This window comes from Mirounga angustirostris, unplaced genomic scaffold, assembly GCF_029215605.1.
Source record: "Mirounga angustirostris isolate CCGP_5_RB_7025 unplaced genomic scaffold, mMirAng1.0.hap1 SCAF_13, whole genome shotgun sequence".
Classification (NCBI taxonomy): Eukaryota; Metazoa; Chordata; class Mammalia; order Carnivora; family Phocidae; genus Mirounga; species Mirounga angustirostris.
In genome coordinates, this window is record NW_026991721.1 from 15,479,302 (window position 1) to 15,506,515 (window position 27,214).

Consider the following 27,214-nt stretch of genomic DNA (forward strand, 5'->3'; position numbering starts at 1 on the left):
ATCAGCAATGTCTATGACAAAGAGCCTAGTAGGGTAAAGGGCACAAGCATCAAACACTCGTTGTCTTACCCAGCACTCAAGCTTAGACACTCAAACCAGATGGCCCCACCTGGCCCTGAAATGGAAGGGTCGGGGCGGGCGGGGGGGAAGAATCAATTGGCTCCACAGAGAAAAAAATCACTCTCCAGTCTAATGACGCAGACATGGTACATAAAGAACACCTGAGATGACTCAGAAGAGTAATTTAAATTTCCCCAAGAAAGGCATGAAAGTCCCTTCCTCCTCTGTGGAAGGAGCCCGTTTTTATTTTTGTTTTTTTTAATGCCATTCAGGGGGCTTCCAAGCAAGCTGAGTGCTGACAGGGAAGTGCAGAGCCACGGCCATGAGGAAGGTGAGAATGGAGGAGTGGCTTTAAGAGGCACAGATGAGGGGCAGCCAGACTCTATTGGTCCTCAGCTGGGGCTGGGCCTACTGCCACACGCAGCCCTCTGCCTTTCTTCCGAAGGTGAGTGCTGCCCTCCGCTGGCCTGCCCATGGGACATAGCCTGTCCCCGGTAGCAGCCGGTCCTGGAGCCTCCTCAGACCCTGCCCCGGGGCCGTTTCTCCCACAGCTTCACCTCCGAGGCTCTGCTTTCTTTTTGTTGGATTTGACTCACTTTGATAAGTAGAAAGAGCCAAAAAACATTTTTTTCCTTCGTTGGTAAAGAAAGAAAAAGGCTTTACTTTTAAATTTCCTTTGAAAATTTAAAAGGTATACAAGTCAGAATGGTAGAAATTTAAAGTTGAAATCCTAAAAAAAATCATGCAATGCCCACCCGGTTTTAATCTAGTTTGCTGGGTTTTAACCTTCAGCTCCGAACCCACCCCCACCTCTCCCACCTTCCTTCCCAAAGGTGAATCTAAGCTGCTGTCACTCACTCTCAGACATCCCTGCTCGGCAGCTCTGGGGCAGGCACCTCTGCCACCCTGGCCCGTTTGCTGAGTTCTTCACCTGGTGGCTCCTCGGCTGCTTCCAACTTGCGCTTGGGGGACGCTGGGCCACTGGGTAGTGTTCTTGGGCCTGCAGGGAAGCAGGTCCAAGTGTCACACGGACTGTGCAGCAAGCCAAGACGACCTGAAACTGGGCAGTGGCAGCTCCTTAAGGGGCAGGGAGCCTGCCTCGAAGCTATGCCAACATGTTCCTCCTCAGGCCTGCCCCTCGGCCTTCCTTTCAGCAGTGACCTTGCCCAGAAATGTCTAAGGAGAGCACGACCCGGCCTGCTGGCAGTACGGCCAGCTTTTGGGCCCCAAGCCCCACAGGCTCCAGGCCAGAGACGGAGTTGGCGTGTGTGCTGCCCTTGCTCCAGAGGTCAGGCATTCCCTCCATGATGCCGATCGGCCTCCGGAAGCAGTACCCTCGTCTGTGGAGCCGCCTGGCTGGGCAAACTGGAAAAAGCCCTGGAGTTCTTGCTGGTCTCATCTTACTGATATTTATCCCAGAGCCGAGGAGTGGGGGAGGTTAAGAATTCAGCCCCACCACCGGCCTGTGCTGCCACCTCCTGCCTGGATGACCATGGCTGCCTCCTTTCTAGCCTCTCTGTCCTTGCCCCTGCCCACACTGTCCCCTCCACACAGCAGGCAGAGTGAGCTTTTGACAACCTAGATCAGATCCCCACACCTCCACCCTGCTCACGAGCCGGCAGTGCCTTCTCAGGGCACTGACGACAGAATCCTACTCCTCCTCATGGGTGTGGAGCCTGGGGATGCTGCTCTGGCCACAGCTCCTCTTACCCAGTACCTCTTACTCATCGTCTCATTCTAGCTCCTCCCTCGAGACATGCCAGCCACACTGGCTCCCTTTCTCTGTTCCTTGCATTAGCTAAGCTCATTCTGTCTCTTGTCTTTTCTTGCTATTCCCTTTGCCTGGAATGCTCTTCTCCCAGTTCTCGGAAAGCCGGGTTCTGCTTGTGACTTGGGTCCCTGCTTAGACTGGTGTTCCCTCACTACTCCAATCTAAAGTACCATCCCCCTTCCCCGGCCCCTCTCACATCAGGTCATTCAATTTTATTTTCCCCAAAAGCACTTTTTATCTGAAATGATCTTGTACGGTTCCTTTACTATTTGTCTCTCCCAAGCGGAATATAAGCTCTATATATGGGGCACAGACTCATTCCAGCCTTTGTCCTCAGCCCTCAATGACTCAAGTGGCAGTAGGTCTGTGGTGTCCTCTGCACGGACATAGGCCACAGGAGGCCAGCTGCTACTCACCTGCACTGCTCATGCTCCCAGTCTGGCCCGAGCTGGGCTCTGCCACCGGGTTGCTGAGGTCTTCCACACAGGAAGGGACGGACGCCAGCAGACCTGGAAGAGAGGCAGGGGAGCAATCAGAATGCCATCTCACAAGACTGCAGAGGGCCACAGGACCGTTGAAGACAAGATGGGGTGGCGGGGGACAGGGGGTGCTGGGCCATGACTCTGACGTTCCACCTCTCCCCACTGGCCACAATTAAGAGAGGCCTGATCCAGCCCAGCCTGCAGTGCCCTGTGCCGTGGGAAGTCAGGTCAACTTAACAGCTGAGAAGAGAGCACCTGGTCTCCCTTTGCAAATGTTGGGAAATCCCCACAGAGCCCACAGGTACGTCCTTCCCTTCAGTGAGCTGGGGGCTGGGGGATGGGAGTAGTGGCTCCTTACAGAGTCCCCGGTAGCGGGAGAGCTGCTGGTAAATCTGCTTCATTCGCTCAATGTTGAGCCGGCTGGTCTCAGCATGGTTGACGATGGGCCGGGGGTAGTCCACACCAATGATGCACTTGGCTGCCTTCTGAATGGACTCGGGGGCATTCCAGGGCTCATAGATGTATCGAGAGGGGAATCCTTTCAATATGGGCAGGTATCGCCTGAAACACACACGTTGGACAACCGGTCAGCACACGGCGACTCTCCTTCAAAGGGCCACGGGTATCTTACCTTAGGAGCCGGGCCCAGCAGCCAGGAGCCAGAGAGCCTGGACCGCAGCCTCACCTGATGTAGTCTCCGCTGGGGTCTGTGCGGCGGCCGAAGCCCACAGGGCAGTAGCAGTGAAAGAACTGCTGGAAGAAAGCACTGCAGGACAGCCACATCCAGCTGCCTGCATTCACGCTGAAATCCGCATCCAGGAGCAGCTCATCAAATACCTACATGGGGACAGGGTGAGACAGTCAGCCTCGATGGGGACCTACTGCCAGGTGCTCCCCAAGATACCACATGCCCCATGGAGAAGAGAGAGCCGAAGCCCTTCTGCTGAGGGCAAGCCAAGAAGGATTTGGAGGGGACCCCCTGGATCCAGGGATCCCACCCCAGGCCTCAGGCCAGAAGAAGGCTGCCCTTGCTGGGCCTGATGAGAGGGTACGGGCTAGCTTCCCCTGAGAGCGCACTCACCCGGACCCCGCTCTCCCAGCTGACCCAGAGGTCCCCGCGGGTGAGGAAACAGGCCACGGCATGCCGGGCCAGATGGTGAATCCAGCCCTCCTGCCTCAGCTGGGTCATGATGGCGTCGATCCAAGGGAAGCCTGTCTTGCCCTCGGCCCACTTGGCCAGGGCTTCGGGGTTGCGGTCCCAGGGGATCTGGATGCAGATGGGGTTCCCTTCCATTCGGTCAAACCTGGGGTTGTTGGTGGCTGCCGTGTAGAAGAACTCTCGCCATAGGAGTTGCCCAAACAGGGAGAGGGGGGGCGTGCTGTTCCGCTTCACCTGGGGTGGGGGCAGCACACAGATGTAACACTGGCCCAGCTCTCGGCGCCATGTCACTCAGGTCTCTCCCACAGAGCAGTCTGGAGCTGCTACGAATGTGGTGGCTCCCCCCCTGGACACTTGGAGGGGACTATGCCCTAGCAGTGGCCCAGCGTGCCCGCAGACTGAAACCCAGAGCACCCCCTGGCTGTGTGCACCGGGAAACAAACTCCATAGGCCTGGCCCATGATCCTCGTCCTCAAGGGTGCCTGCTTGGCTCTACTTTCTAGAGTCAAAGGGAGTTTACCCATCAGCATGCATAAAAAATGCTCAGTTTAGATTCTGGTTAAATAAGTGATTACAACAGCCTGGATCTGGGGCCTTGAGGGAATTAAAAGATCAGACCAGGCCTCCAAGCAAATAATGACTTTCCTGAAATCACAAGATTCCAAACTGGCAAAGCCACCCCATGCCACAAAATCCTGCTACAGGCAAGGACAGGGAAACAGCGTGAAACGACACAGATGTAAGGATGACCTGCTGAATGCGGATAGTTGGATGTGTCGCCCTCTTTCCTTCTGGGGGCAGGTGCACTACCACAGGGTTATTTGCCTGTGGTCCATACAGGACAGCCCTGCATTCAGCCCGGGTCACTTCCCTGTTACTGGTAGGCAGGTTACTGCTCCTGGGCTCCCCCGTTAAATGCTCCGCGCCAGCCCCACAGAGGGCTGCTGTGCTCTTCCGCTTGGGACTGGTTCCAGCCTTGCCCTCCCTGCCTCCCAGCCCGAGTGCTTGCCCGGCAGATCTGCCACCTGGAGGGTCACACCCTGAGGTCAGCTTTTTGGCCTGTCCTGTTCTACTTGATAACCTGGAGTTTATTTAGATCAGCAGTTTGGGTGGCGCTGGGTTCTGCCACCTCTTGGATGTGACTCCTCCCTACCTTCTCTGGACTGTACACAACATAAGCACCCCCAGAACCCACAACCCGGTCCCCACCACCAGGGCCAGCGGGGAAGGCCTCTTTGCAGGGTGTCTGGCCTGCAACCGGGGGCAGGGCGTGTTGCCCTCGCCGCGCCCTCACCTTTTTATACAGGTCCCACAGGCGGTAGTAGAAGAGACGGCTCGAGAGGCAGCCGAAGCGCAGGTAGGGGCTGAGGCCCGTGGGGCTGGCCAGCAGGGAGTTGGCGTTCATTCGGGGTCTCTCATAGTTGGCAACCCAGGCCTGCAGCAGGAAGAGAAGGCGAAGAAAGGAAAGGCCTGGACGTTGCAGAGAACAACCCCAAGGCACTGGCATAGTGCTTTACCTCGTGGCTCACCGTGGCTTCTCCCATGGGGAGACAATCCTCTGGGCCAGCACTTATCTGTACCTCCTTTTGAAAACGAACCACAAAGCTCAAAGGATTATGTGGCTCTTCTGGGGTTACAGAGGTGCTAAGAGACAGGGCTGGGCGGACTTTGCTTCTAACTCCAGATTCCACCTACAGCTGATAACTGTTTCTACCTCAACTCCTCGCACCCTCTTTTCCTCTTCGTGATGCCTCTTTCACAAACTTTACACCCTCTGCAGACCTCCTCCTCCACACTTCCCCACCACCCCTCAGCAGATGACTTCCCTTCCTTACTGTAAGGAAATGCAAGCCTTCGGCTGAAAAACTCCTCAACTCTTAGCCACCAAATCTACAAACTCACCTGGGTCCACACCTCCCCATCTCCTCCCCACCGCGTCTCTGGTGACTCTGCCCAAGGCCAAGGTCTCCCCTGGCTCTGGAGCTCTCCCCTCTTCCTTCCACTGCACCTTCCATCTCTCCCTCTCCAGTTTCCACTCCAAGAACATTGGGAAAATCATCTCATTTCTTTGCAAAGGAAAAAAAAAAAAGAACCTCTAGGAAGCCTGTGGACCTCTATCCTGTCCACTTTCTTCTCTCCACAGCCCATGTCCCATAGCCACCTGCACTTCTTGGCCCACCCCAGCATGGCTTCTGCCTTCACTGCTGCCTCCAAGCTGGCTCCCACAGAGTGCCTGTGATCTCCGCACCACTGAGTCCTGCAGGTGCTTGCCTACCATATTTTCGGACCTCTCAGCATACCTCACCCTGCTCTAGTCTCCACACCCTCTGTTCCCTTCGCCTCTGGACTCCACACACTCCTGGCTGCCTCCCACGTGGCTGGCTGCCTCCCCTCCCAATCTCTTCAATGTTGGCATCTCAGGGCTCTGTGCTGGGCCCCTACTCAACTGTGTTCCTGGGAAAGCACGTCCAGTCCCATGGCTCCCAATGCCACCTCTGTGAGGATGATCGACACGTTGGTGGCTCCAGCTCAGACTGCTTAGCTACTGCTTAGCTAGACTCCCAGATCACTCCATCCAACTCCCTGCCAGGATCTCTACCTGATTGCTATCCAGGCCCCTCAAAGTGTAACAGCTCTTTTCTCCAGACCACCCTTCCATGGGCATTTCTAGCTCAGAAAGCGCACAGTCATCTACCTGGGTGTCCAAGCCAGAGGCCTGGCCATCACCTTTGACTTCCTTGTCACCAAGTCCTGTCAATTCTACTGTTCAAATACTCCTCAAATCTGTCCTTTTCTTCCCCTCTTGCTACCAACCTGGTTCAGGCTAAGATGTAGACTAGACAACTGTGACAGCCTCCCAACTGACCTCCCTGCATCTCTTCTCATCCCCCCTGTAATTCCATCTCCACAGTGGGAGCAGAGCAATGGCTTAAGAACACCATCCTGCAGGAACAAACGTGCACTGGGATTCCTGTTGCTGTTAGGATAAAGTCCCAATCTTAAACATGGCTTACAAGCACCCCACTGTCTGGATGAGCCTGTCTTTCTTTTTTTTTTTTAAAAGATTTTATTTATTTATTTGAGAGAGAGAGAATGAGAGACAGAGAGCATGAGAGGGAGGAGGGTCAGAGGGAGAAGCAGACTCCCTGCCGAGCAGGGAGCCCGATGCGGGACTCGATCCCGGGACTCCAGGATCATGACCTGAGCTGAAGGCAGTCGCTTAACCAACTGAGCCACCCAGGCGCCCCGAGCCTGTCTTTCTTAAGCTTCATCTCTTGCCACTCTCTTGTAAGCGCCACACTCTTGCGGGCCTTTGCACACGCGGCTCCCTTGGCCTGGAATGCTGTCCCGCTTTTCACTCACTTTCCCTTGGTTAACTCTGACCTTTCCTTCAAGTCTCAACCTAACAGTCACCTCCTCTGCAGGTAACCCCTCAGGTATTAGGTTAAGTGTCTCTGACAAACATTAGGTATATTTGCCTGCTCACGCCCTTACGCACCTCCCTCTGAAAGCCTTTTTATTTTAAGTGAAGTACAGATACGGAAGTAACACCGGTGTGTGGCTTAATGAATTATTCTAAGGCAAACACTCATGCAACAATCACCAAAGTTCAAGAACCGGAACTTTGCTGGCCACCCCAGAAACCCTAGTCACAGTCCCTTCCTGGCCCCACAAGTGACCACTCACCGAACTTTTATAATAATCACTTCCTTGCATTTAAAAATGTTGATGTTTTCCTATTTTTGCAAAGCATATTTGGGAGGGAGGGCTTTATCTTTTTAGTTATTCCTTGCATTTTTTAGAAGGGGGAGGAGCAGAGGGAGAGGGAGAATTTTAAGCAGGCTCCATGCCCTGCAAGGAGCCTGACTTGGGGCTCAATCTCAAGACCCCAAGATCATGACCTGAGCCGAAATCAAGAGTTGGACACTTAACCGACTGAGCCACCCAGGTGCTCCTATTCCTTGCATTTTTAAGTGGGTTTTTTTCCAACCACATGTGCATCCCTAGGCACTATAGTTTAGCCCTGGCCATTTATAGGGCTTTGATGTGTTATTTTAAGTTTCTTTTAATCTATGTATCTCCGGTCATTTCTTTCTTTCCCTTGCTTTATGGAAGAATCCAGGCCATTTGACTTGTACTGATTCTCACAGTCTGCATTTTGCTGATTGCACACTGATGGTATACTGCCTGCAAATTGGTGGCTGGGACCAGAGACAGGATTGGACTCAGGTTTGATTTCTTTGGCAAGACTATGGGGGGACAGAATGCCTGCCTAGCTCTCTTCATGGAGTTAGCAGTCATTAACGTACAACATGTCATCATTGAAGGCTACAAAATGCTGGTATTCTAATTCTATCATTCCGTTTTCATTTAAAAATGGGGATACTTGGGCGCCTGGGTGGCTCAGTTGTTAAGCGTCTGCCTTCAGCTCAGGTCATGATCCCAGGGTCCTGGGATCGAGTCCCGCATCGGGCTCCCTGCTCTGCAGGAAGCCTGCTTCTCCCTCTCCCACTCCCCCTGCTTGTGTTCCTGCTCTCGCTATGTCTCTCTCTGTCAAATAAATAAATAAAATCTTTTAAAAAAAAATAAAATAAAATAAAAAATAAAAATAAAAATGGGGATACTTTTTTTTTTTTTTTTAAAGATTTTATTTATTTGACAGAGAGAGACACAGCGAAAGAGGGAACACAAGCAGGGGGAGTGGGAGAGGGAGAAGCAGGCTTCCTGCAGAGCAGGGAGCCCGATGCGGGACTCGATCCCAGGACCCTGGGATCATGACCTGAGCTGAAGGCAGACGCTTAACCATCTGAGCCACCCAGGCTCCCCAAAAATGGGGATACTTTTAAAAAGAGATGCTTGCCCTCATCTACTATTTTGGGTAACCCAGTAGTAAAGATCATATGGAGTCTCCCCTTTTTGGTGACAGCACCTAATTTTCTTGTGGTGATCCAGCCTTCCCTAATCTCAGTCCAAGTGGGTGAAGTGCAGCTAAGCTCACCTCTGACTCTGGGAGTAGGCTCAGGGTGCAAGTCTGACCAGGGAGAGCACCCCTTCCTTGGCCATGATGACTGAGTCAGGGACTGTCGCATGACCCAAGCCAGGCCAATGAAAACACTCCTCGGGACTTTTCCTGGAGGTTTTGGAAAGAGGCATACCACACTTCCGCTGGTGTGCTAAGCAGATTGAAAATAAGCTGCTGGTGACCACTTTGCCACTGTTTAAGGAAAGCCTACCCGAGAATGAACTAACAGAGACAAAAGCCGAGCTCAGAGATGGAGAATGTATTCCCGGTAGCATTATTTGGACATCTGAGTCCAGCTGTGCCTAAAGGCTACACCTTAGACTCTTAGTTACATGAGCTCAAAAACTTTTCAAAAGTTTTGAAAAGGTACTTTTTCAAAAGCCAGCTTGCAAATACAAACTGATTAATGAAAAAAAACTCTCTTGCTCTTTGCTCTCCTAACCCTTTGAACCACTCCTTTCCTGACCCACAGTACATTGTAATTTCTTGTTTCATGTCTGTCATCTGCAATAAACTACTCTCCTGGAGACAAACTCCATACTTGCCTCATTGGGCAGTCTTTCCAGCAGCTAAGCCATCTTGACATGAGTAGACAGATGCTCACTTCAGTGTTAGAAAATGGAAGACTGAAATAAACCTCCTCAGAGCAGGTTACACTCCTGCTCACAGGCCCCTTTTCCTCTCCCAGTCGTAGGACACAACGTTCCCGTTGGCCACCAGGGAGTCTGTAGGATCCTGACACAAGGCCCTATGACAGACCAGACCCAGGGATATGTGGAAAAGGACCCCCTGACTTGGTGATAGAAGGGGCAGCCCTCCACAAAGTGCTTTTAAGGTGATGATAATCCACAAGGCTATAAGTTAGCTCTTTATACTTGTCAGTCTTATTCTACTCCTGCCATCCTGTTTGTCACCTCCACCACTCTGCCCCCTTGGCCTGGCCTGTGTCCCCAAACTGATCCCAAGAATCTCTGGGTAAAGCTCCTGATGTGGACAAGGACAGCTGGTCCTCCCCAAAGCCCTTGGACATCAGTCTCATCCTTTTCAGTTGGTGGCACTGGCTGAAGGTAACACCCAGATAGGCCTATGGGTCTAAGGGAGGTGGGATCTGACGCACATTTTCACCGCTGGTGAGGCACCTCCAGGGCTGGGAAGCATTTTTCCTATGTAGGTCTGCCTATTTTTCCTTGTTCCATAGTTATCACCTGGCTGCTGGGCCAAATGCTTACTTATCTGAGAATACAAAAGGTTGTGAACTGGTCTACAAACCAGCAACACCGGGCAGAAAACCAGCAACTGACTCAGTCACGAGAACCTTCTCTGCTCCTCTAGCCCCAGGGTCATGGAAGCCATGTGACCTTGTTAAGGAGTGCCTTTGGGGCCTCCGCCTCTTTCCTTCCCCTTGCCAATCCCCACTTCACTGGGAGTGGCTATTTGTTCTCTGTGTCCAAACAAATGGAAATCAATGCCTTGGAGGGGACCCAGCAAAAGGTGAGGAGGGGACACATAAACACAAAGAAATTAATCTTATGGACTTCATTAACCAGATACCCTCTCAGTAAGGGGAGCCTGCATAGAGATGAAAGAAAAGCAATCTAGGGTAAGTTCTGGAATCACACAGAACAAGATCTAAGTCTACTATTTCCTAACTGTGTGACCTCAGGCAAGTTACTTATCCTCTCTAAACCTTAATTTCCTAATCTGTCCAATGGAGGGCTTAACACCTACCTGGTAGGGATATTGAAAAGACGACAGGAAATCGTGCAAGTAGGTACTTTACCCAGGGACCAACATGTGGTAAGCACTCACTAAATGGTAGCTACTATTACTGCTGTTACTGCCGCCAGGAAGGTTTTTCACTTTCAAGCACTTTGAGCTAAGAGGCACTAAAAGCCGTGAAGCTGACCCTCACATCCCCTGCCACCTGGGCGCTAGCACCCGAAGTTCTGTGTCCCAGAAGTGGTGGCCATACCTTCCGTTCCAAATGCTTATCCAGGCGGGCCAGAGCTTCTGTCTCTCCTCCTTGCCAAACAGCTGGGCCCAGTCCTTCGGTAGGGAACCCTACGTGAGAAGGAAGAGAAGGTCACAGGACCAGAGGTCAGGCCATTTCAGTGATAGCTCAGCAAGTCTTGACACATCGGTATGTTCTTTGAGCTTCGTGGGAACTGAACCCTGTGTTCTTGGTGCTGCTGGAGCTGAGATCATCTTAACATTTCAGCGTTTGCCAGGTCATTCCAGTTCTCTTTCCGACGTGACTTTTTTTCTGTCCTCTCCCTTGCCTTCCCTAACCCTGCCACTCCTCATTCCAGGCACACGAGAACATTCCTGTCCTGCCCATCCTATCGGGTTGGCTGGCAATGACTGCTGTTTTCAGGTGAGAAAGGTTAACTTTATTCAGATAAAAAAATGGGGGGTGGGGAGGAAGGGGAGAAAGGGTTCAGTCAGTAACCTGAGGGGCTGACAGACCCCCTCTCAGTGGAAGCAACACTAGTTAACTTGGTATTGAGGAGCCCATTGATGCCAGCACTATGCTGGGCCTGTATCTTCTGAGAGAGAAAGGTACAAAAACAGGAGCAGGAATTAGAAACATAACATTATGTACATGAGTAGGAACAGAAAAGAGACTGGGAAGACATGCTCCAAAATAAGTAGTGGCTATCTCTGGGTGGTGGGGTCATAGTTATTGTTATTCCCATTCTGGTTTCACTGTATCTTCAACACCGGGTATAATAACATGCATCACTTTGACAAAGCAGAAAAAACCTGGTCAGTTATTTTACAAAAAAGGGGGCTCTGGGCAGGAAGTACGCACCCAGCTCCTCGAGGGAGGGCACGCCATAGGTGTCATCGTGGTTCTCCTGGATGTCGGCCCTGCAGCTCTCCATCTGCTGGCTCGTCACGGAGCCCACGGGCTTCTTGGGCAGCTCCATGCGGCTGATGATGGCCTGAAAGCGCTTGTAGGTAAGGGGCGGCTTCTGCCCATTCAGCTCAATAATCCTGGGAATCCCAAAGCACACCTAACGTCATGCACGAGGCCCTTCATTTCAGGTCCCTGCCCGCCCAGAAAAGAGCCCAAACTTTGACGGCTTGGAGGGTGGCTTTCCTTCTCCACTCACAGGTCCCACCCCTAAGTGGAAACGAAGGGGCAAGGGAGGCTACATCTCCATTTTACCAAGAGGGAAAATGAAGCCCAGGGAGCTGGAGCAGGTGCCTCGGGTAATGGAGCAAGGCAGGGCCAAAGCTGGGACTCAGTTCCAGGTTCCCTGGTGTCGCCGTGGAGCCTCCTCAAGACAGAGACTGACCATATCTCTCTAATCACAGAAAAATCCCCACTAGCCTTCTTGGTACTCAGCCTGTGTGTCCAAGTCATGGGAATCCCCATGGCGCCTTCCTCTCTATCCCAGCGTAAGCCTTCAGGAAGTTCTTTGATAAGAACTGCAAGCAAGTTCCCTTGTTGAAAAATCATTGCCTTCTTGGCCCCAATTTATTAGAACAGAGAGGTGGAGAACAGCCTATCCTTCCTAGATCAGAGACTGGGACTGGGATTAATAGCAACAACTATTTAAAGGGTGTTTGGCAGCTTACAAAATCTGCTTTCATGATCAAGGGAAACAGAGCCGCATTCAGGTAAGAAAAGAAGATACAGGACTGAGGAGGAGAATCGAGGCCGTTTCTATAGAATGCCTTGGGGTGGTCGGGAGCCAGATTCCCAGGGCTTTTCTTGTTGGCCGAGCGGCAGCTTACGCAAGACCTGGCTGGCTGGGTGAGTTCACTGTGGGGATATAAGGTTGGCGGCAGCCCCTGCAGTACCTCCCCCGTCCTCTGGCACGCGGCAGGAGGAGGAGCTCCACACCCAGCAGCTCCTCCGGAGAACTAGCTCACGTGCAGAGACGTGTGACCTGGCCTCCTGGCAGCCACCACTGGGTCTGGGAGAGGGGGGCAGGGAACAGTGACGGCTGCCGGCTTGGCAGCAACAGCAGCAAGAGGGTGACAGCTCTGCCAGGGAAGGGGAGGAGAGGGTTTCCTCCTAGACGCTCTGAAAGCAGAGGCCTGTCCCTAGGGAAGGAGGCTAGTCTGTAGTGATGGGCCCCCTGCAGGGAGCTCTAGAGCCTCCTGCACAACATCTAAATGCATGGCCTGGAAACCCAGATAGGCAGAGGAGCCCAGGGAACCCGTATTAGGTACAGAAACAGGACCTATGAGAACAGAGCTCTGTCGGGAAGGGCATAACAGGCAGGGTCCACTGAGGTCAGAAGACAGCCTTTCAGGAGCAGGACAGAAGTGGAAGCATGAGGAGGGGATAGGACAGCAGATCCTAATCTAATCTGCTCCTAAGCAGATCTATGAAGATCTTGCATGGGGATCCTCACTGTTCTCACCGCTCGGCCCTAGTAAGCCTCTTTGCACCCAAATTGGGTAAAGCTCTTTGTGATCTGTTCCACAGGCCCCAACTCTGGCCCATTCCCCTCCAGCTTCTAGAAAATGCCATACTTCATGTGCCAGGTGGCTCTATTGGTAAATCTCCCAAAGTTCTGCTCAGCAGGGGCCCAAACCACCAACTCCCACAATTGGCAACCTGACCCCTGGGACCCATGTCTTACTTGTCCAGGTCATAGAGAGTATGAGAGTTCTCAGTCACCACCTCCACACCGGCCTCCTTGGCCATCTTCATGATGGCTGCATCCCGTTCTTTCCCAAAGGGTTCGGAGTCATATTCAAAGGTCAAGCGGGTCACCCCCCATTCCTGTGGGGAGAGAATCTGTTATGCTAAACAATGTTTGGGGAGAAGAATGCAGCTGAGGACTCAGCTCCTTCCTAGGAAGAGACGAGTCTAGAGACCTGTCAGAATGGGCTGCAGAACAAACTAGGGACAAAGATTTGAACTGGAAAGCAAACAATCTGAGGTTCCCAAGGGTTGAGGAAAGCAGGCCTTTGAGGTGAGGCCACCAGCATGGCAACAGTGGAGCCTGAGGCTAGTGGAATTAAGAGAAAGGTGGGTAGCCCTGTACATTTGCTGTGTCCTGGGGTAGGAGAATGCAGCAGGAGGCTATAAATACAATGCTCCGAGGGGAGCCCCTAGTCCCAGAAAGAAGCACTGACTCACTGGTGCAGACAGCGGGGGAAACGATCACTGCCTCCCTCCTGCCCAGCATGCCTTTCCCAGAGCTCCTCAGAGCCCTACAAACTTCTGGCTTAGTTTTCTTGGCAGACTTGCGCTATGTGAAGTGTCCTAATGGTTTCCACAGCAACACTCCTGAGGCCAGTAGCAAACAGAGCTAATAGGCTCTAGCTCTCAGAAAAGCTGGGGAAGGAGGAGCAATCCTTAGTCCAGAGGTCAGAGAAATCAGACCAGAAGGGCCACATGTTAAAAAAGAAGGGAATTCTTTTCCAAGCCTTTAGGCTTTTCTAGTAGAATTTTCTAGATTTCCTTGCAATGCTGGGAGAAAGCTGGCCCAGTAAAAGGTTGTACAGATAACCCACAGAAAGCCCTAGAACATGACTAGCAAAAAGAAAACCGCATTCCAACCAAAGTCTCTGGTCATAGCCCCTTAATACTCTAAACACCTAGGGCAAATGTCCTGGTCATGCGGGACCTAATTCAGTCCTGCCTGTGGTGTGGGTCCTGAGCAGGGCTGGCTATCCCTCATCCAGGATAATGGGACTAAATATTTATTGAGCCCTTACTACGAGCCAGGTACCATGCTTAGCAATTCATATAAATGACATTAACTTGGTGAATAATAAAAAAAATATTATTAGATGCCACTTTCTCCAAGAAGCTTTCCTTGACCTTCTCTTTCAACAGGAATTTTTCCTGCACGTTGCCCTTTTCCCATCACAGCATTTATCATATGGCAGTGAAGTTGCCCATTACTTGCCTATTTCCCCCATTAAGAGTGTGAGCTCTCAGAGCAGAAACCATGCTGTCTCATCATTATCCTAGTACCTCACTGGGGGCCTAGGACATAGTAGAAGCTCAATAAATATACGGTAGTCGCCTCCTGTCTGCAGGGATGTGTTCCAAGACCACCAGTGGATGCCTGCAACTGAAGATAGTACTGAACCCTACACAGAGTGCTATGGTTTTTCCTATACATACTTACTTAGGATAAAGTTTAATTTATAAGTTAGGCACAACAGATTAACAAGAGTAACTACTAATAGAATAGAACAACTATAAAATATACTGTAATAAAAGTTACGTGAAAGTGGTTCTCGGTCGTAAAGCACCCCTTGCCGTACCTTACACTGCACTGTCCCTTCTTCCTGTGATAACATGAGACAATATAATGCCTACGTGAGGAGGTGAGTGAGGGGAAGGACGCAGGTGTTGCGATGTGGTGCTGAGCTACCCGATGACCTACTGACTCTCTGTCAGAAGGAGGATCATCTGCTTCCAGGCTACGGTTGACAGCAGGTGATGGATAAGGGGAGAGGGGGACTATTATATGCTAAAGGACTGACTGACTGATCCTCCGTACCTCTGGGCCATTGCTGGGTTGGCCTCTGAGGTGCTAGGGGGAGAGAGGGGAGACAATGCAGAGGAGGAGAAGAGGCCACTGTGTTTTGTGGTGTGCTGGTTAAGGACACAAATCTGGAGCCAGAGAGCCGGGGCTCAAATCTTTGATCATCACCTCTCGGCTTCACAACCACGAAGTTATTGTTCCCTCATCTAGAACAGGGATAGCAGCACATACCTCTGGGGCTGCTATGAAAATTAATATATGTAAAGCATTTACTTAGAAGGGCTCTTGACTCCTACTCTGTCCTCAGTGAACATCGGCTATTTCCAGCATGGTTGATTTATATGTGTGTGTCTGTGTGGGGGTGTGGGGAGGTGAAGTGAATGATGAGTGAATGATGAGGTATTTCCTAAGCTGCTTGCCTTGACAGCAGACCTTTCCTCTGGTCTTCCCCCCGTGGAAGGGTAGGGAAGGGAGTTGGGGTGGAAGGGGCTATGAAAATGACCCTGCACTGCTGAGGATGAGGAGAGACTGTCCTAGAGCCCTCTGTCCACGAGTAGTTCTGCTTTATAAAGAAAGGGGCTGGAGCGGGGGCAGGGGAGCTGGCTACCTGATAGAATAGACAGAGGCCTACATAGTACCCAAGTGAAGATTTTATCAACCATTTGCCCCGGGAGAACGGAGCTCCCTCAAAAAGGCTGATTTTTTCCCCAATAAACAGCACATCGCAAGACAGGAAACGCCCCGTGCTAAAAAGGAAAACTTGTCCTCAAACTCCTGGCATAGGAAGAGCCCTAATAAATCTTGTTGGCTGAAGCCAAGGAAACATCTGAGGAAGCCAATGGCATGCAGGGTGGGATAACTTGCCACATCCCTTGTCTGGACTGAGCTGGGAACTTTCCAACAAGACACTGGTTTCACAGACTTTTTTCCTTAACACAGTTTCCATTCTGTCGGCAAACTGATCGGCTTTGCTCCCAACTCCTCTACAGACCAGCACTGACGGGTTCCCGTTTCTGAGTCAGAATATCACCTCATTCAGTCTGCGGGGAAAGTCTAGAGAACAGAATCTCCCTGTCTTCTCTAGGAGTCTGCACACTTACCTTGAATAATCTTGGGAATACGTCAGCGGGCTGTCCCCGGACTACAAACAGGCGAGAGTTCAGTTTTCTTAAGCTTGTATCCAAATCTTCCAGAGACTGAAGTAGGAACCTGCAGAGCCCACAAAGGCCTTTGGGGGTAGCGTTACGAAAGAGGCACTCTTCTTCCTGACAAAGCAGGGAGATGCTGGGACCCCATTAGTACTCCACTCCGGCCAGGATGTGGTGGCCCATGAGCACACCCTCCACTGAAATCCTGACTTGGCCACTTCCTAGCTGTGTGGCTTTAGGCAGTTACTTAACCTGTTCAGTTTTTTTTTCTTTCTGATCTGTAACATGGAGTTGATGTTAGTACCTAGCTCCTAGAACTGCTAAGAAAAGAAAGTCAAATAATGCATGAAAAACATTTAGTACAGGGTCTGACATACAGAAAACCTGGAACAAATGTGAGCTGCTCCTGGGCGCCTGGGTGGCTCAGTTGGTTAAGCGACTGCCTTTGGCTCAGGTTATGACCCCAGGGTCCCGGGATCAAGTCCCGCATCGGGCTCCCGGCTCGGCGGGGAGCCTGCTTTTCCCTCTGACCCTCTCCCCTCTCATGCTGTTTCTCACTCTCTCTCAAATAAATAAATAAATAAATAAATAAATAAATAAATAAATAAATAAAATCTCTGGGCGCCTGGGTGGCTCAGATGGTTAAGCGTCTGCCTTCAGCTCAGGTCATGATCCCAGGGTCCTGGTATCGAGTCCCACATCGGGCTCCCTGCTCAGCGGGGAGCCTGCTTCTCCCTCTGACCCTCTCCCCTCTCATGCTGTTTCTCACTCTCTCTCAAATAAATAAATAAACAGGGGTGCCTGGGTGGCTCAGATGGTTAAGCATCTGCCTTCGGCTCAGGTCATGATCCCAGGGTCCTGGGATCGAGTCCCGCGTCGGGCTCCCGGCTCAGCGGGGAGCCTGCTTCTCCCTCTGACCCTCTCCCCTCTCATTCTGTTTCTCTCTCGCTCGCTCTCTAAAAAAATAAATAAAATCTTTAAAAATAAATAAATAAATAAAATCTTTTTAAAAAAAAATGTGAGCTGCTCCTACTCTGGTGGTTTTTCTGTGATCTGAGGCAAGGCACTTCCCTCTCAGCCTCAGGCAGTGTGTGTAAATAGCCACCTATCACAGGCTGTTGTGAAAATCAAAAGGGAGAACAGGGGAGAAAGCCGTCTGAAAAACAAAAGCAATACCTTGGTATAGAAGCCTGAGGTCCTACTAGAGAGGAACAAGACTGCAATAGCGCTGGCAAATCCTACCTATCTTGTCCACCCTGCCTCTCTCTATTCACGATTTGGGCTGCACATACGTCTACTGCCACAGCCCCACAGCCTGGGCTGGGTCCCCAGTTCCCAGCGTTTCATTTGGCAGGTGGCTCATTCTCCAGGGCTCTGGCCACCAGATTCTCATCCCAAAAGGGAGAAGGCCTTAGAAGGTATTTCTCTACAGGATATCTTCACATGCTTTTGGGGGTAGAGGGCTGGGGGGGCACCCCCAGATACTCAAGAGACCTAGTCTTGAGAGCCGATCACTGTGGAGAAGGAAACGGCATTCACTGAATGCCTTCGGTGTTTTATTTATTTTTATTTGACCACAAACATTTATTTACTGTTCAGGTAGGCACAACCACCTCTCTGAGAAATCTATCAGTACATTTTTATGACATGTGTTTTATTTTTAATTTTTTTTAAGTTTATTTTTTTTAGTAATCTCTACACCCCATGTGGGGCTCGAACTCACAACCCCGAGATCAAAAGTCACACATTCTACTGATTGAGCTAGCCAGGTGCCCCTGACATATGTTTGTTTGTTTGTTTGTTTGTTTTAAAAGATTTTATTTTTAAGTAATCTCTACAACCAACATGGGGCTCAAACTTATAACCTCCAATCAAGAGTCGCATGCTCGGGGCACTTCAGTGGCTCAGTCAGTTAAGTGCCTGACTCTTGATTTTGGCTCAGGTCATGATCTCAGGGCTGTGAGGTCGAGCCCCATGCCCAGCACGGAGCCTGCTTAAGAGTCTCTCTCTCTCAGGGTGCCTGGGTGGCTCAGTCAGTCAACTGTCTGCCTTCGGCTCAGGTGATGGTCCCAGGGTCCTGGGATCAAGCTCTCTGTCAGGCTCCCTGCTCAGCAGGGAATCTGCTTCTGCCTCTCCCTCTGCACCCCTCCCCCTTCTCCACTCATGCTCTTTCTTGTGCTCTCCCGCTTGCTCTCAAATAAATAAATAAAATCTTAAAAAAAAAGATTCTCGGGGCGTCAGTCAGTTAAGCGGCTGCCTTCGGCTTGGGTCGTAATCCCGGGGTCCTGGGATCGAGCCCCGCATCGGGCTCCCTGCTTGGCGGAGAGCCTGCTTCTCCCTCTCCCTCTGTCTGCCGCTCTGCCTACTTGTGCTCTCTCTCTATCTCTGTTAAATAAATAAATAAAAATCTTTAAAAAAAAAAAAAGATTCTCTGTCTCTCTTCCTCTGTCTCTCTTCACTTCCCTCCCTCTCTAAAAAAAAAAAAAAAAAAAAAAAAAGAGTTGCATGCTCTACCCACTAAGCCAGCCAGGCATCCCAACATGTGTTTTATTTATTTATTTTTTTTAATAAAGATTTTATTTATTATTTGACAGAGAGAGAATGAGAGAGAGAGAGCACATGAGAGGGGGGAGGGTCAGAGGGAGAAGCAGACTCCCCGCCGAGCAGGGAGCCCGACGTGGGACTCGATCCCGGGACTCCAGGACCACGACCTGAGCCGAAGGCAGTCGCCTAACCGACTGAGCCACCCAGGCGCCCCCAACATGTGTTTTATTTTTAAATTAAATGAAATTAGCATTTTAAACAGATAATTATGTAATTTAAAATTCAAGTTATAAAAAGGTACCTCGTAAAAAGTCTTCCCTTTATCCGTCAGGAATTTAATTACCCTCCCCAGAGGCAAACAGTGTCATCAATGTTATTAACTGTCTGTTTATGCTTTTTAAGCATGTTTTCTTTTTAGGTCTTTCAATACATTTTGAAGGGAAATATTGTCTTCATTTTATAGATGAGGAAAATGAAACACAGGATAATTAATTTGCTTAAGATCATAATTATTAAGCAACAAAGCTGCCATAGGAAGCTGTGCCCCATATTTAAAGCCTTTTAGTGGCACGCCAGACACGACTCCAGGGGCTGAGATTCTGCCAGACCTCAAGTGTTTGGAATCCCTCTCTGACAAACACAAACCTGAATATAGGTAATCCGTGGACATTCGGAACTTCGTCAGGAACCAAGCCCTGACAGGTCAGCCTGGTTCACACATACCCCTGCTATCTACATTTTGCCATCCCCCACCCATCCCCATCAATGATGGAAATCACGAGATTTTATTCTGAACACAATGAAGCCCCATGCCTCTTCTGCAGCACATTGCATCCCCTGACTGCTGCTGGCTTACAGGAGCAGCCCCTGTTCCCAGGCTGCCAACTAGAACCAGTCCCCTGCTGCTGCCTCTGACGTCAACAACATGACACTCCCAGGGCAGCAAATGCTACAGACCCACATTCCAGCAGGAGCTAAGTCCCACGCTCAGCCCAAAGCATCCTGCTAGCCTGCAGAGACTCTCCGAGAGAGGCAGAGATGGGAGACTATTGCTTTCCGAAACCCCAAGCTCTGCCTCTGTGAATTTTTGTTTTTAAGAAACTGACACCCTCAGAAAAGGAAAGCTAAGCCGGGAGTGACGCACTTGCACTTGTGTTGGCCTCTTCCCAGGCCACACTGTTCCTCTCAAGAGGAAAAGAAGAAAGGCCCCTGTGAACAGCCTTCTACCACCGTGAAACCTGGGCCCTGCTGGGGAGAATGCCCAGAGGTAACTGGAAACTTAAATTCCATCACCTCAGGGCACTGGGTCTCCCATCTGAGGCTCTCAGGAATGTCCCTGCCATGCACGGTGGTGGCCTCCTCCCTCACAGGCCACCAGGCTGCACAGGTTTTCAGTTTGAAGCTATAAATAAGGCTGACGTGAACGTGAAAGCTAGGCTCCAGCTGCCTCCCCAGAGCTGTATTTCTAGACCTCATTTACTAAAAGGAGAAATTCTAAACTAAGCATCTCTGAAGTAAGATGAGTAAGATAACCCCACGAGAGCCCTTTTCTTCTTTGACAAGAGAAGTCTACAGCTGAGGCAGGAAGCAGAAGGCCCGACTCTGAACTCTGCAACCAAATGATAGTAACGGTAACAGCAACAACTAACATTTAATCAGCATTTGTAATGAACCCAGCACTGGTCTACTTATTTTGCATACATTATCTCATTTCCCTCTCAAACAGATCTGTGAAGTAGGTACTATGATTATTCCCATTTCACAGATGCGGAAACTAAGGCACAGATTGATTAAGTAATTTGCTAATAAGTGGCCAGAATTCAAACCAGGCAGTGTGGCTCAGCGTCTGCATTCTTAACCAACAGGCTCTACTGCTTCTTGAGCAGGGCCTCCCGCCTGAGCACTGAGGCTGTGCTGTCCAAGATGTAGCCGTCAAGGGGAACCGCAGCCAACACCTTTGGCCCCAGATCCTTGGTCCTCTGAGGCTCAACAGCTGTGAATCACCCAGAAGCTTGTTGAAATGCAGAATCACAGATGTCCAGGATCAGAATCTGCATTTTAGCAAGAGCCTCTGGTGATTCCTTTGCACACTGAAGTTTCACAAGCACTATTCTAGAAAACTGAACTCCACTTCTAGCTTCTGTTTGTAAGTTGCCTTTCTTTACTTCTAATTTGTTTCTACTAAAATTTTTCTCTTTGAGATCCTGGTTTCTGCCTCCTCTTTGATGCTCTAGATATGCTCTGTTACTTCCAACTTCCCTCCTGAGTCCAGCCCTATAGGGCTTTTCAGGAAGGAGGTTTAAGGATGGCCCCCATAAAAGGCAACAGGCCCCCAGGAGCCCCAGCTGCCAGGCAGCCAGAGAAAGAGAACCCACTGCTATAGCACCTCACCTGCCAGGTGACAGTTTTGCATTACACCAAAGAAACAGGGAGCAGCATTACTACTGGGCAAATGCTTGCTGGGGCAGGGGTACGCATTCTTTCACTGGAGAGAATTTGGGGCCTTTTGCCCTCTCTTAGAACACTCCTGGGGCGCCTGGGTGGCTCAGTCAGTTAAGCGTCTGCCTTCAGCTCAGGTCATGATCCCGGGGTCCTGGGATTGAGCCCCGCATCGGGCTCCCTGCTCGGTGGGGAGACTGCTTCTCCCTCTCCCACTTCCCCTGCTTGTGATCTCTCACTCTCTGTCAAATAAATAAATAAAATCTTAAAAAAAAAAAAAAAAGACCCAGTTTTCATTAAAAAAAAAAAAAACACAACAACAAAAAAAACCCACTCCTCTCCACATGGCCAGTTTCTCTTCACTCCAATGAGGGTGGACTCTAAAGAAAACGGGCCTGGGCATTGGAGATGGTGGCATTTGGGGCTGGCGGCTCACCCTTGGCAGCTCCAAGCTGAGCTCACATGGCCAAAATTCAGAGCACACGGTCCTGTGCGAGCAGTTAAAGCTCACCCTTAGGATTAGACAACATGTGCAACTGAATTACATTATGTAAGTGCTCTGGAGCTAGAGGCGGACAGCACTGGAGAAGACCAAACATGGATTTCCAAAAACACAGAAAGGACTCTGTAAATCAGGCACTCCATGCGGCTAGCCCTTCAGAATAAGACAGGCGGATCTTTAGAGAAAACCTTCCCTAGAGATGGCAGATTCTGCATTGAGGAATGTTTTATTTGTTGTTAACAGGAGGAGGGATGATAGTGAACTCTTTTTTGGATCCAGATTGCCCTTGACCAAGTCTCTCTGCATCAAGCCAAGGTTATCTAACTATATGATGATATCATAGGCTTGCCCAGACTGGCTACATAGGATATTAATAGAAATTAATTTATCCTAAGTAAGAGAGCATAAGCCCCATGGAAAAGGGTGGCCCAAACCCACAATCCATAGCAGGGATTGATCTCTAAGTATCACTCACTTAAAAATATATTTATTCTTTCCTAATTTCAAAGAAAAAGATGAAGATTTTCTTCCCTTTTCGGCACATGGAAACATTTCCTCAGCAGCAGAACAGTGAAGTGATTCTCTTGGGTACCAGTGTGAACAGCTCAGAGAAACTCAGATTTCTCCCCCAGTAGACTACAGTTCTCAATCCCCTGCTTGCTGACCAAGTCCCAGGGACAAACCAACCAAATCGACAGTCTCATAATGATTAGCTCCCAGCACCGGGATGACAGACACATTGTTCTCACCAGGCATCCTGGAGTTCCCAGTTCACCTCATTTATTAATTCTGAGCTACATGGACTGATATTTTATTTTTACCAACTCTCCCTGTCCTGGAAGCTCCTGAATGCAGGGGCAGCACAGAGCTAGGGAGAAAATGATTTAAATAAATGGCACGGTGAATTATTGCCAACACCAATCGAAGTTGCAGGAGCAAGAGGAAGGCAATGAAAACCCATTTTGAGTACCCATTTTTATTTTTATTTTTTAAAGATTTTATTTATTTATTTGACAGAAAGAGACACAGCGAGAGAGGGAACAGAAGCAGGCAGAGTGGGAGAGGGAGAAGCAGGCTTCCCGCAGAGCAGGGAGCCCGATGCCAGGCTTGATCCCAGGACCCTGGGATCATGACCTGAGCCGAAGGCAGACGCTTAACAACTGAGCCACCCAGGCGCCCCTTGAGTACCCATTTTTATTTATTTATTTATTTTTAAGATTTATTTATTTATTTATTTGACAGAGAGAGAGCAAGAGAGGGAACACAAGCAGGGGAAGTGGGAGAGGTAGAAGCAGGTTTCCTGCAGAGCAGGGAGCCCGATGCAGGGCTCAATCCCAGGACCCTGGGATCATGACCTGAGCCGAAGGCAGACGCTTAACGACTGAGCCACCCAGGCGACCCTTGAGTACCCATTTTTAAATCTAGAAGCTGATCACTCCCCCTTTCTCGGGTGGTTCTCACTGCAGTACCTCCCTCCACATGCAGCATATCTGGGCAAGGTGGGGCTGGGAAAAATGGCAAAGGGCTTAGCCAACTAGTGCTTGACAAAAAACGTCCTGAGGCTCACTGAGCTACAATTAGCCCATCAGCTTCCCACTACCACCAAGGCAAGGAGTATGCCAGCCTTTCTGCTCCGCTAATATACATACTTCTTGGTTGCCTTTCTCTGTCCTCTTTGACTCTTAGAAAGTGCCATTTATGGTTATTTTAATCTGATTCATCTGCTGAAAAATGCAGTGCAGCAGTTAGTGTAAGACGTGCAGGAGGAGAATAAACATCTGAGATCTTGATTCCCCCCACCTCTTGCAGATGGCCCACGGCCCACCCTTTCTAGGGAGGCTTCTCAGAGGCAGCAACTGAAGTATCTGCAGAGCTAGGATGTTATGCTGCAGCACAGTAGTCCCAGATCACTCCCAGATCTAGAAACAGCCACCGGAAGATTACACAGACCGTAATTATGCAGAGGTACAGCTGGCTCCATCACTGCCCCAACCCCCAACTGAGTGTGTAAAACAGTCTGCAGCTCTGCTCTGGATCTGATCACGGGAGCAAAGAGTATGGTGGGGGTGGCAAGTGGCATATCTGCTTCCAGGCCCAGGAGCAGTTATCATATTCCATCTGTTTTGTGTTTTTTCACCTCTTTCTTCTTCTTCTTCTTCTTTTTTAAGATTTTATTTATTTATTTGACAGAGAGAGACACAGCGAGAGAGGGAACAGAAGCAGGCAGAGTGGGAGAGGGAGAAGCAGGCTTCCCACGGAGCAGGGACCCAGATGCGGGGCTCGATCCCAGGATCCTGGGATCATGACCGAGCCGAAGGCAGACGCTTAACGACTGAGCCACCCAGGCACCCCTCACCTCTTTCTTCTGAATGCCAAAGCTAATTAGCCTCCCTGACAAAGCACTGCAACACATTTCCCAAGATGTCAGGCTCAAGTCTGGGGTTCTCCAGTCCAGTGCTTCTCAGGCTTCACTGCACATGAGAGCTTTGAAAATTCTAATGCCCAGGCCATAACCTAGAACCATTAAATCAGAATTGGAGGAGGACAGAGTCCAAGCATCTTTTAAAGATCCTTTAGTGGTTCCCATGTGCAGCAAGACTGATGCCGCTCTAGTCCGTCCCCCTATTTTATTTATTTCATGGCACTCAGTTCTACTAAATTATGGTTGTTTACTTGTCTCCCTCCACTAAAATGTAGGCTCCAGGAGCTCTGGACACAACTGCTTGTTCACTGCTGTGTCCCTAGCAACACCCAGATCAGTGCCTGGCAGATACTAGGCACTCATTAAAATCATTGTTCAATTAATATCTACATTCCTACATGGCCTCTGACTTCAGGATTTGACTAAGGCATCTGAGCTGCCACATTCCTTTTCTCCTTCACTTGCTCAAAAGCACTGTCACAAAAGAGTGACCCACAAAAATCCAGAAACACCTAGATCCTAGCAAATCTGAGTTTAATAAGCAACAGAGGTTTTGCTGATTTTTAATCTCCACTACCACAAACGAGTAGACAGTCCTATGCAATGTCCCCCCAACCCCGGTAAAATAAAACCTCTTTCATGACAACGTAACAAGCAAGTAGTAGTCAGATTTATTTACTCTGCTCTAATTGGCACACTGCCATGAACAGAGGGCAAAGTCTGAGGCTTGGTTTAATGCCCATGCCAGGGATGGCCATTTGAAGATGTTTGTCAAACCCAACCTCCTATCTATAGAAACTGGAGCAGAGGCAGAGCAATAGAGCACCCTGAAAACTGTGTGGGCAGGCTCTCCACAGGACTATCTTTAGTTGTTCTCTCTATATAAATGGGGCAGGAGGGGGCATTTAATAGACCCACTGCTTGGGCTACTCACTCTCCTAGCAGGGCACACACCTCGGGGAGGAAAAGAATGGTGTACTGAAAGCCACCGTAGCCTGGGAATAACACTGCCCATCAATGCAACATGGCCACAGGCAAACATCCCCCAGAACAATGCAAACAAGTCAAAGGACAGCTGTGGGGTGTTTTAAAGAGAGAAGGGTACAGGATGTTTCAAAACTCCTTGGTTTTATTTTTTTTTATTTTTTAATTTTTTAAAGATTTTATTTATTTATGTGACAGAGAGAGACACAGCAAGAGAGGGAACACAAGCAGGGGGAGTGGGAGAGGGAGAAGCAGGCTTTCTGCTGAGCAGGGAGCCTGATGTGGGGCTCGATCCCAGGACCCTGGGATCATGACCTGAGCTGAAGGCAGACGCTTAACGGCTGAGCCACCCAGGCGCCCCACTCCTTGGTTTTAAACACTGATTACAGAGAAAAGACATCAGCTACCTACCTGTTAATCCTTTCCCATGATTCTGTCGACTGCATTTCCTGGGAATCATCAAAGAAGGATCTCCTTGATATCACAGCTATCCTGCTCGCTAACTTCAGCATATCAGTTGATAAAAGTCTAATCTATAGTGGTTCAACTGTCCCTTAAAATCAATCTCATGAGAAGAGAAGGAAGGAAGTGATATTTTGGTCCCTCTTTCTTTCTTTCTCTCTCTCTCTCTCCTTCTTTCCTTCCCTCCCTCCCTCTCTCTCTTTTTTTTCCTAGCAAGCTCAACCTCAAGCTAGCAGTTGAGGGAATTCTTCAAAATGGGTTTAAGTACTACTTTCTAGCTCAGGACACAAAGTGCCTCTAACTGGACAAGCTCTTGGGGTCTTCATAATAAAAGGGAGACGACACCTGCCTTATCTAATGCTAAGCCAGGGTCTCTAGGCACCTCCAGAAGCAGGAAGGTCTTGGTGGAGGGAAACCAGGATGGCTGAAGGGATGGATTCAAACAAACCAGAAGCTTAGCGATGACCTTCTGGAGCCCAGCAATAGGCTCTTTTCTTGAAGAATGCCAGAAGCACCTGCCGTGCTACCGACTGGGAAACCCAGAAACGCGTCCCTGCCCTCACATCCCAGTATCTCCTTTCTTCCCCTCCCTGAGCACACCCCTAAGAGCCCTGGACCAGGACCAGGAGTCCCTGCTCTGCCACTCCCTGGCTTCAAGTCCTTGGGCAGGCCAGCTCTGCGTCTCTAGGCCTCAGGAGTTCCACCTGCACAATGGGGAATAAGATCTCCGTCCCACAGGAATGCTGTGAGGCCCCCAAGGGGCTAATACACAGTGCGAACGCGCTGTCAGAGGTCCAGCCCTGGCCCACCCAGGCCATTACTAAGATGACTAATTGCTTCCCTCGTCCCGGCTTCTCCCCTCTGGAGGCCCGGCTCCGTCTCGCTGTCCCACCTCCCTCAGGCCGGGGTCTTTCGGCCGTGGGGCCTGGGGGGCAGAGCCTCCCTCTCTGTAGGGCGGGGGCGACCCGGGCTGTTCGCCGGGCGCGCTCGAGGCCAGGCCGCTTCCCCCGGGCCCACGACCCCGCTCTGGAGCCCCCTTACCTCCATCGGTTGATCCCCACTGAGGAGGAGGCCGCGAACCAAGGGTCCAGGATGTAAACGCAGCGTACGCAGCGCGCCCCGCGCACGGCCGCCAGCAGCGCAGGGTTGTCGTGGAGCCGCAGCCCTTTGCGGAACCAGTGCACCGAGGAGGCGCCATCCACTCCGGCTGCCGAGGCCTGGGCCGCCGCTACCGCCGTGACCACAGCCGCCGCCATCACCTCTCCGAGGGCTCAGGCCTCCGCCGCTCCGCCCCCGTCGGCCCCGCGGGCCCCGCCCCTGGTCCGCCCAGTGACCTACGACGCCGCCGTTCCTCTCTGTGGCCCCACCCCCGAGGCCCTGGAGCGCCTCTGCCATTGGCTGGGCGCCTCCCGCCGGGCGATTGGCCCAGCGACGCAGAGTCTGGCCCCGCCCCCTCACGTTCCCACCATGTGTCGATCGGCCTGAGAGGAGGCGGCGGGCTGAGCTGGTGACGCAAGTTGCCGATCGCTGCAGAGGTCTGGGCGTGGAAGGAGTCTCAAGGGACCGAGGATCTCTTTCATGCGTCCTGTTGTAAGCCTGTCGCTGGAAGCTGTCTGGGCTGGTGGGGGTTGCTGTGACTCTAGCCAGTGACTTAACTGGCATCATCCACTTCTACCTCTAGTCTACCTCTAGACATCATCTGCAACATTCTACTACAGCTACTATTTATTCAGTGCATTTTATATACCAAG

The 27,214-nt window shown here is 50.6% G+C and overlaps 1 protein-coding gene across 9 annotated transcripts in view; it reads right to left on the reverse strand.

Annotated features, from left to right (window-relative positions):
* The window catches only part of CRY2 (cryptochrome circadian regulator 2), a 39,079-nt gene extending 12,323 nt beyond the window's left edge, over nucleotides 1-26,756 (reverse strand). Inside the window, exons 1-12 of one of the 9 annotated variants that reach the window (XM_064576579.1) lie at nucleotides 26,505-26,629; nucleotides 25,413-25,450; nucleotides 16,063-16,171; nucleotides 13,097-13,239; nucleotides 11,308-11,492; nucleotides 10,468-10,556; nucleotides 4,767-4,907; nucleotides 3,395-3,706; nucleotides 2,999-3,150; nucleotides 2,672-2,874; nucleotides 2,248-2,340; nucleotides 919-1,060 (exon numbers count right to left, since the gene is read on the reverse strand). In XM_064576579.1, the coding sequence (XP_064432649.1) occupies nucleotides 921-1,060; nucleotides 2,248-2,340; nucleotides 2,672-2,874; nucleotides 2,999-3,150; nucleotides 3,395-3,706; nucleotides 4,767-4,907; nucleotides 10,468-10,556; nucleotides 11,308-11,492; nucleotides 13,097-13,239; nucleotides 16,063-16,171; nucleotides 25,413-25,450; nucleotides 26,505-26,510 (1,611 nt within the window). In that variant the 5' untranslated portion in view covers nucleotides 26,511-26,629 and the 3' untranslated portion in view covers nucleotides 919-920. The other 8 variants (XM_064576574.1, XM_064576573.1, XM_064576578.1 and 5 more) reach the window with 8 other exon arrangements.
* Nucleotides 26,757-27,214: the final 458 nt, after the last annotated feature.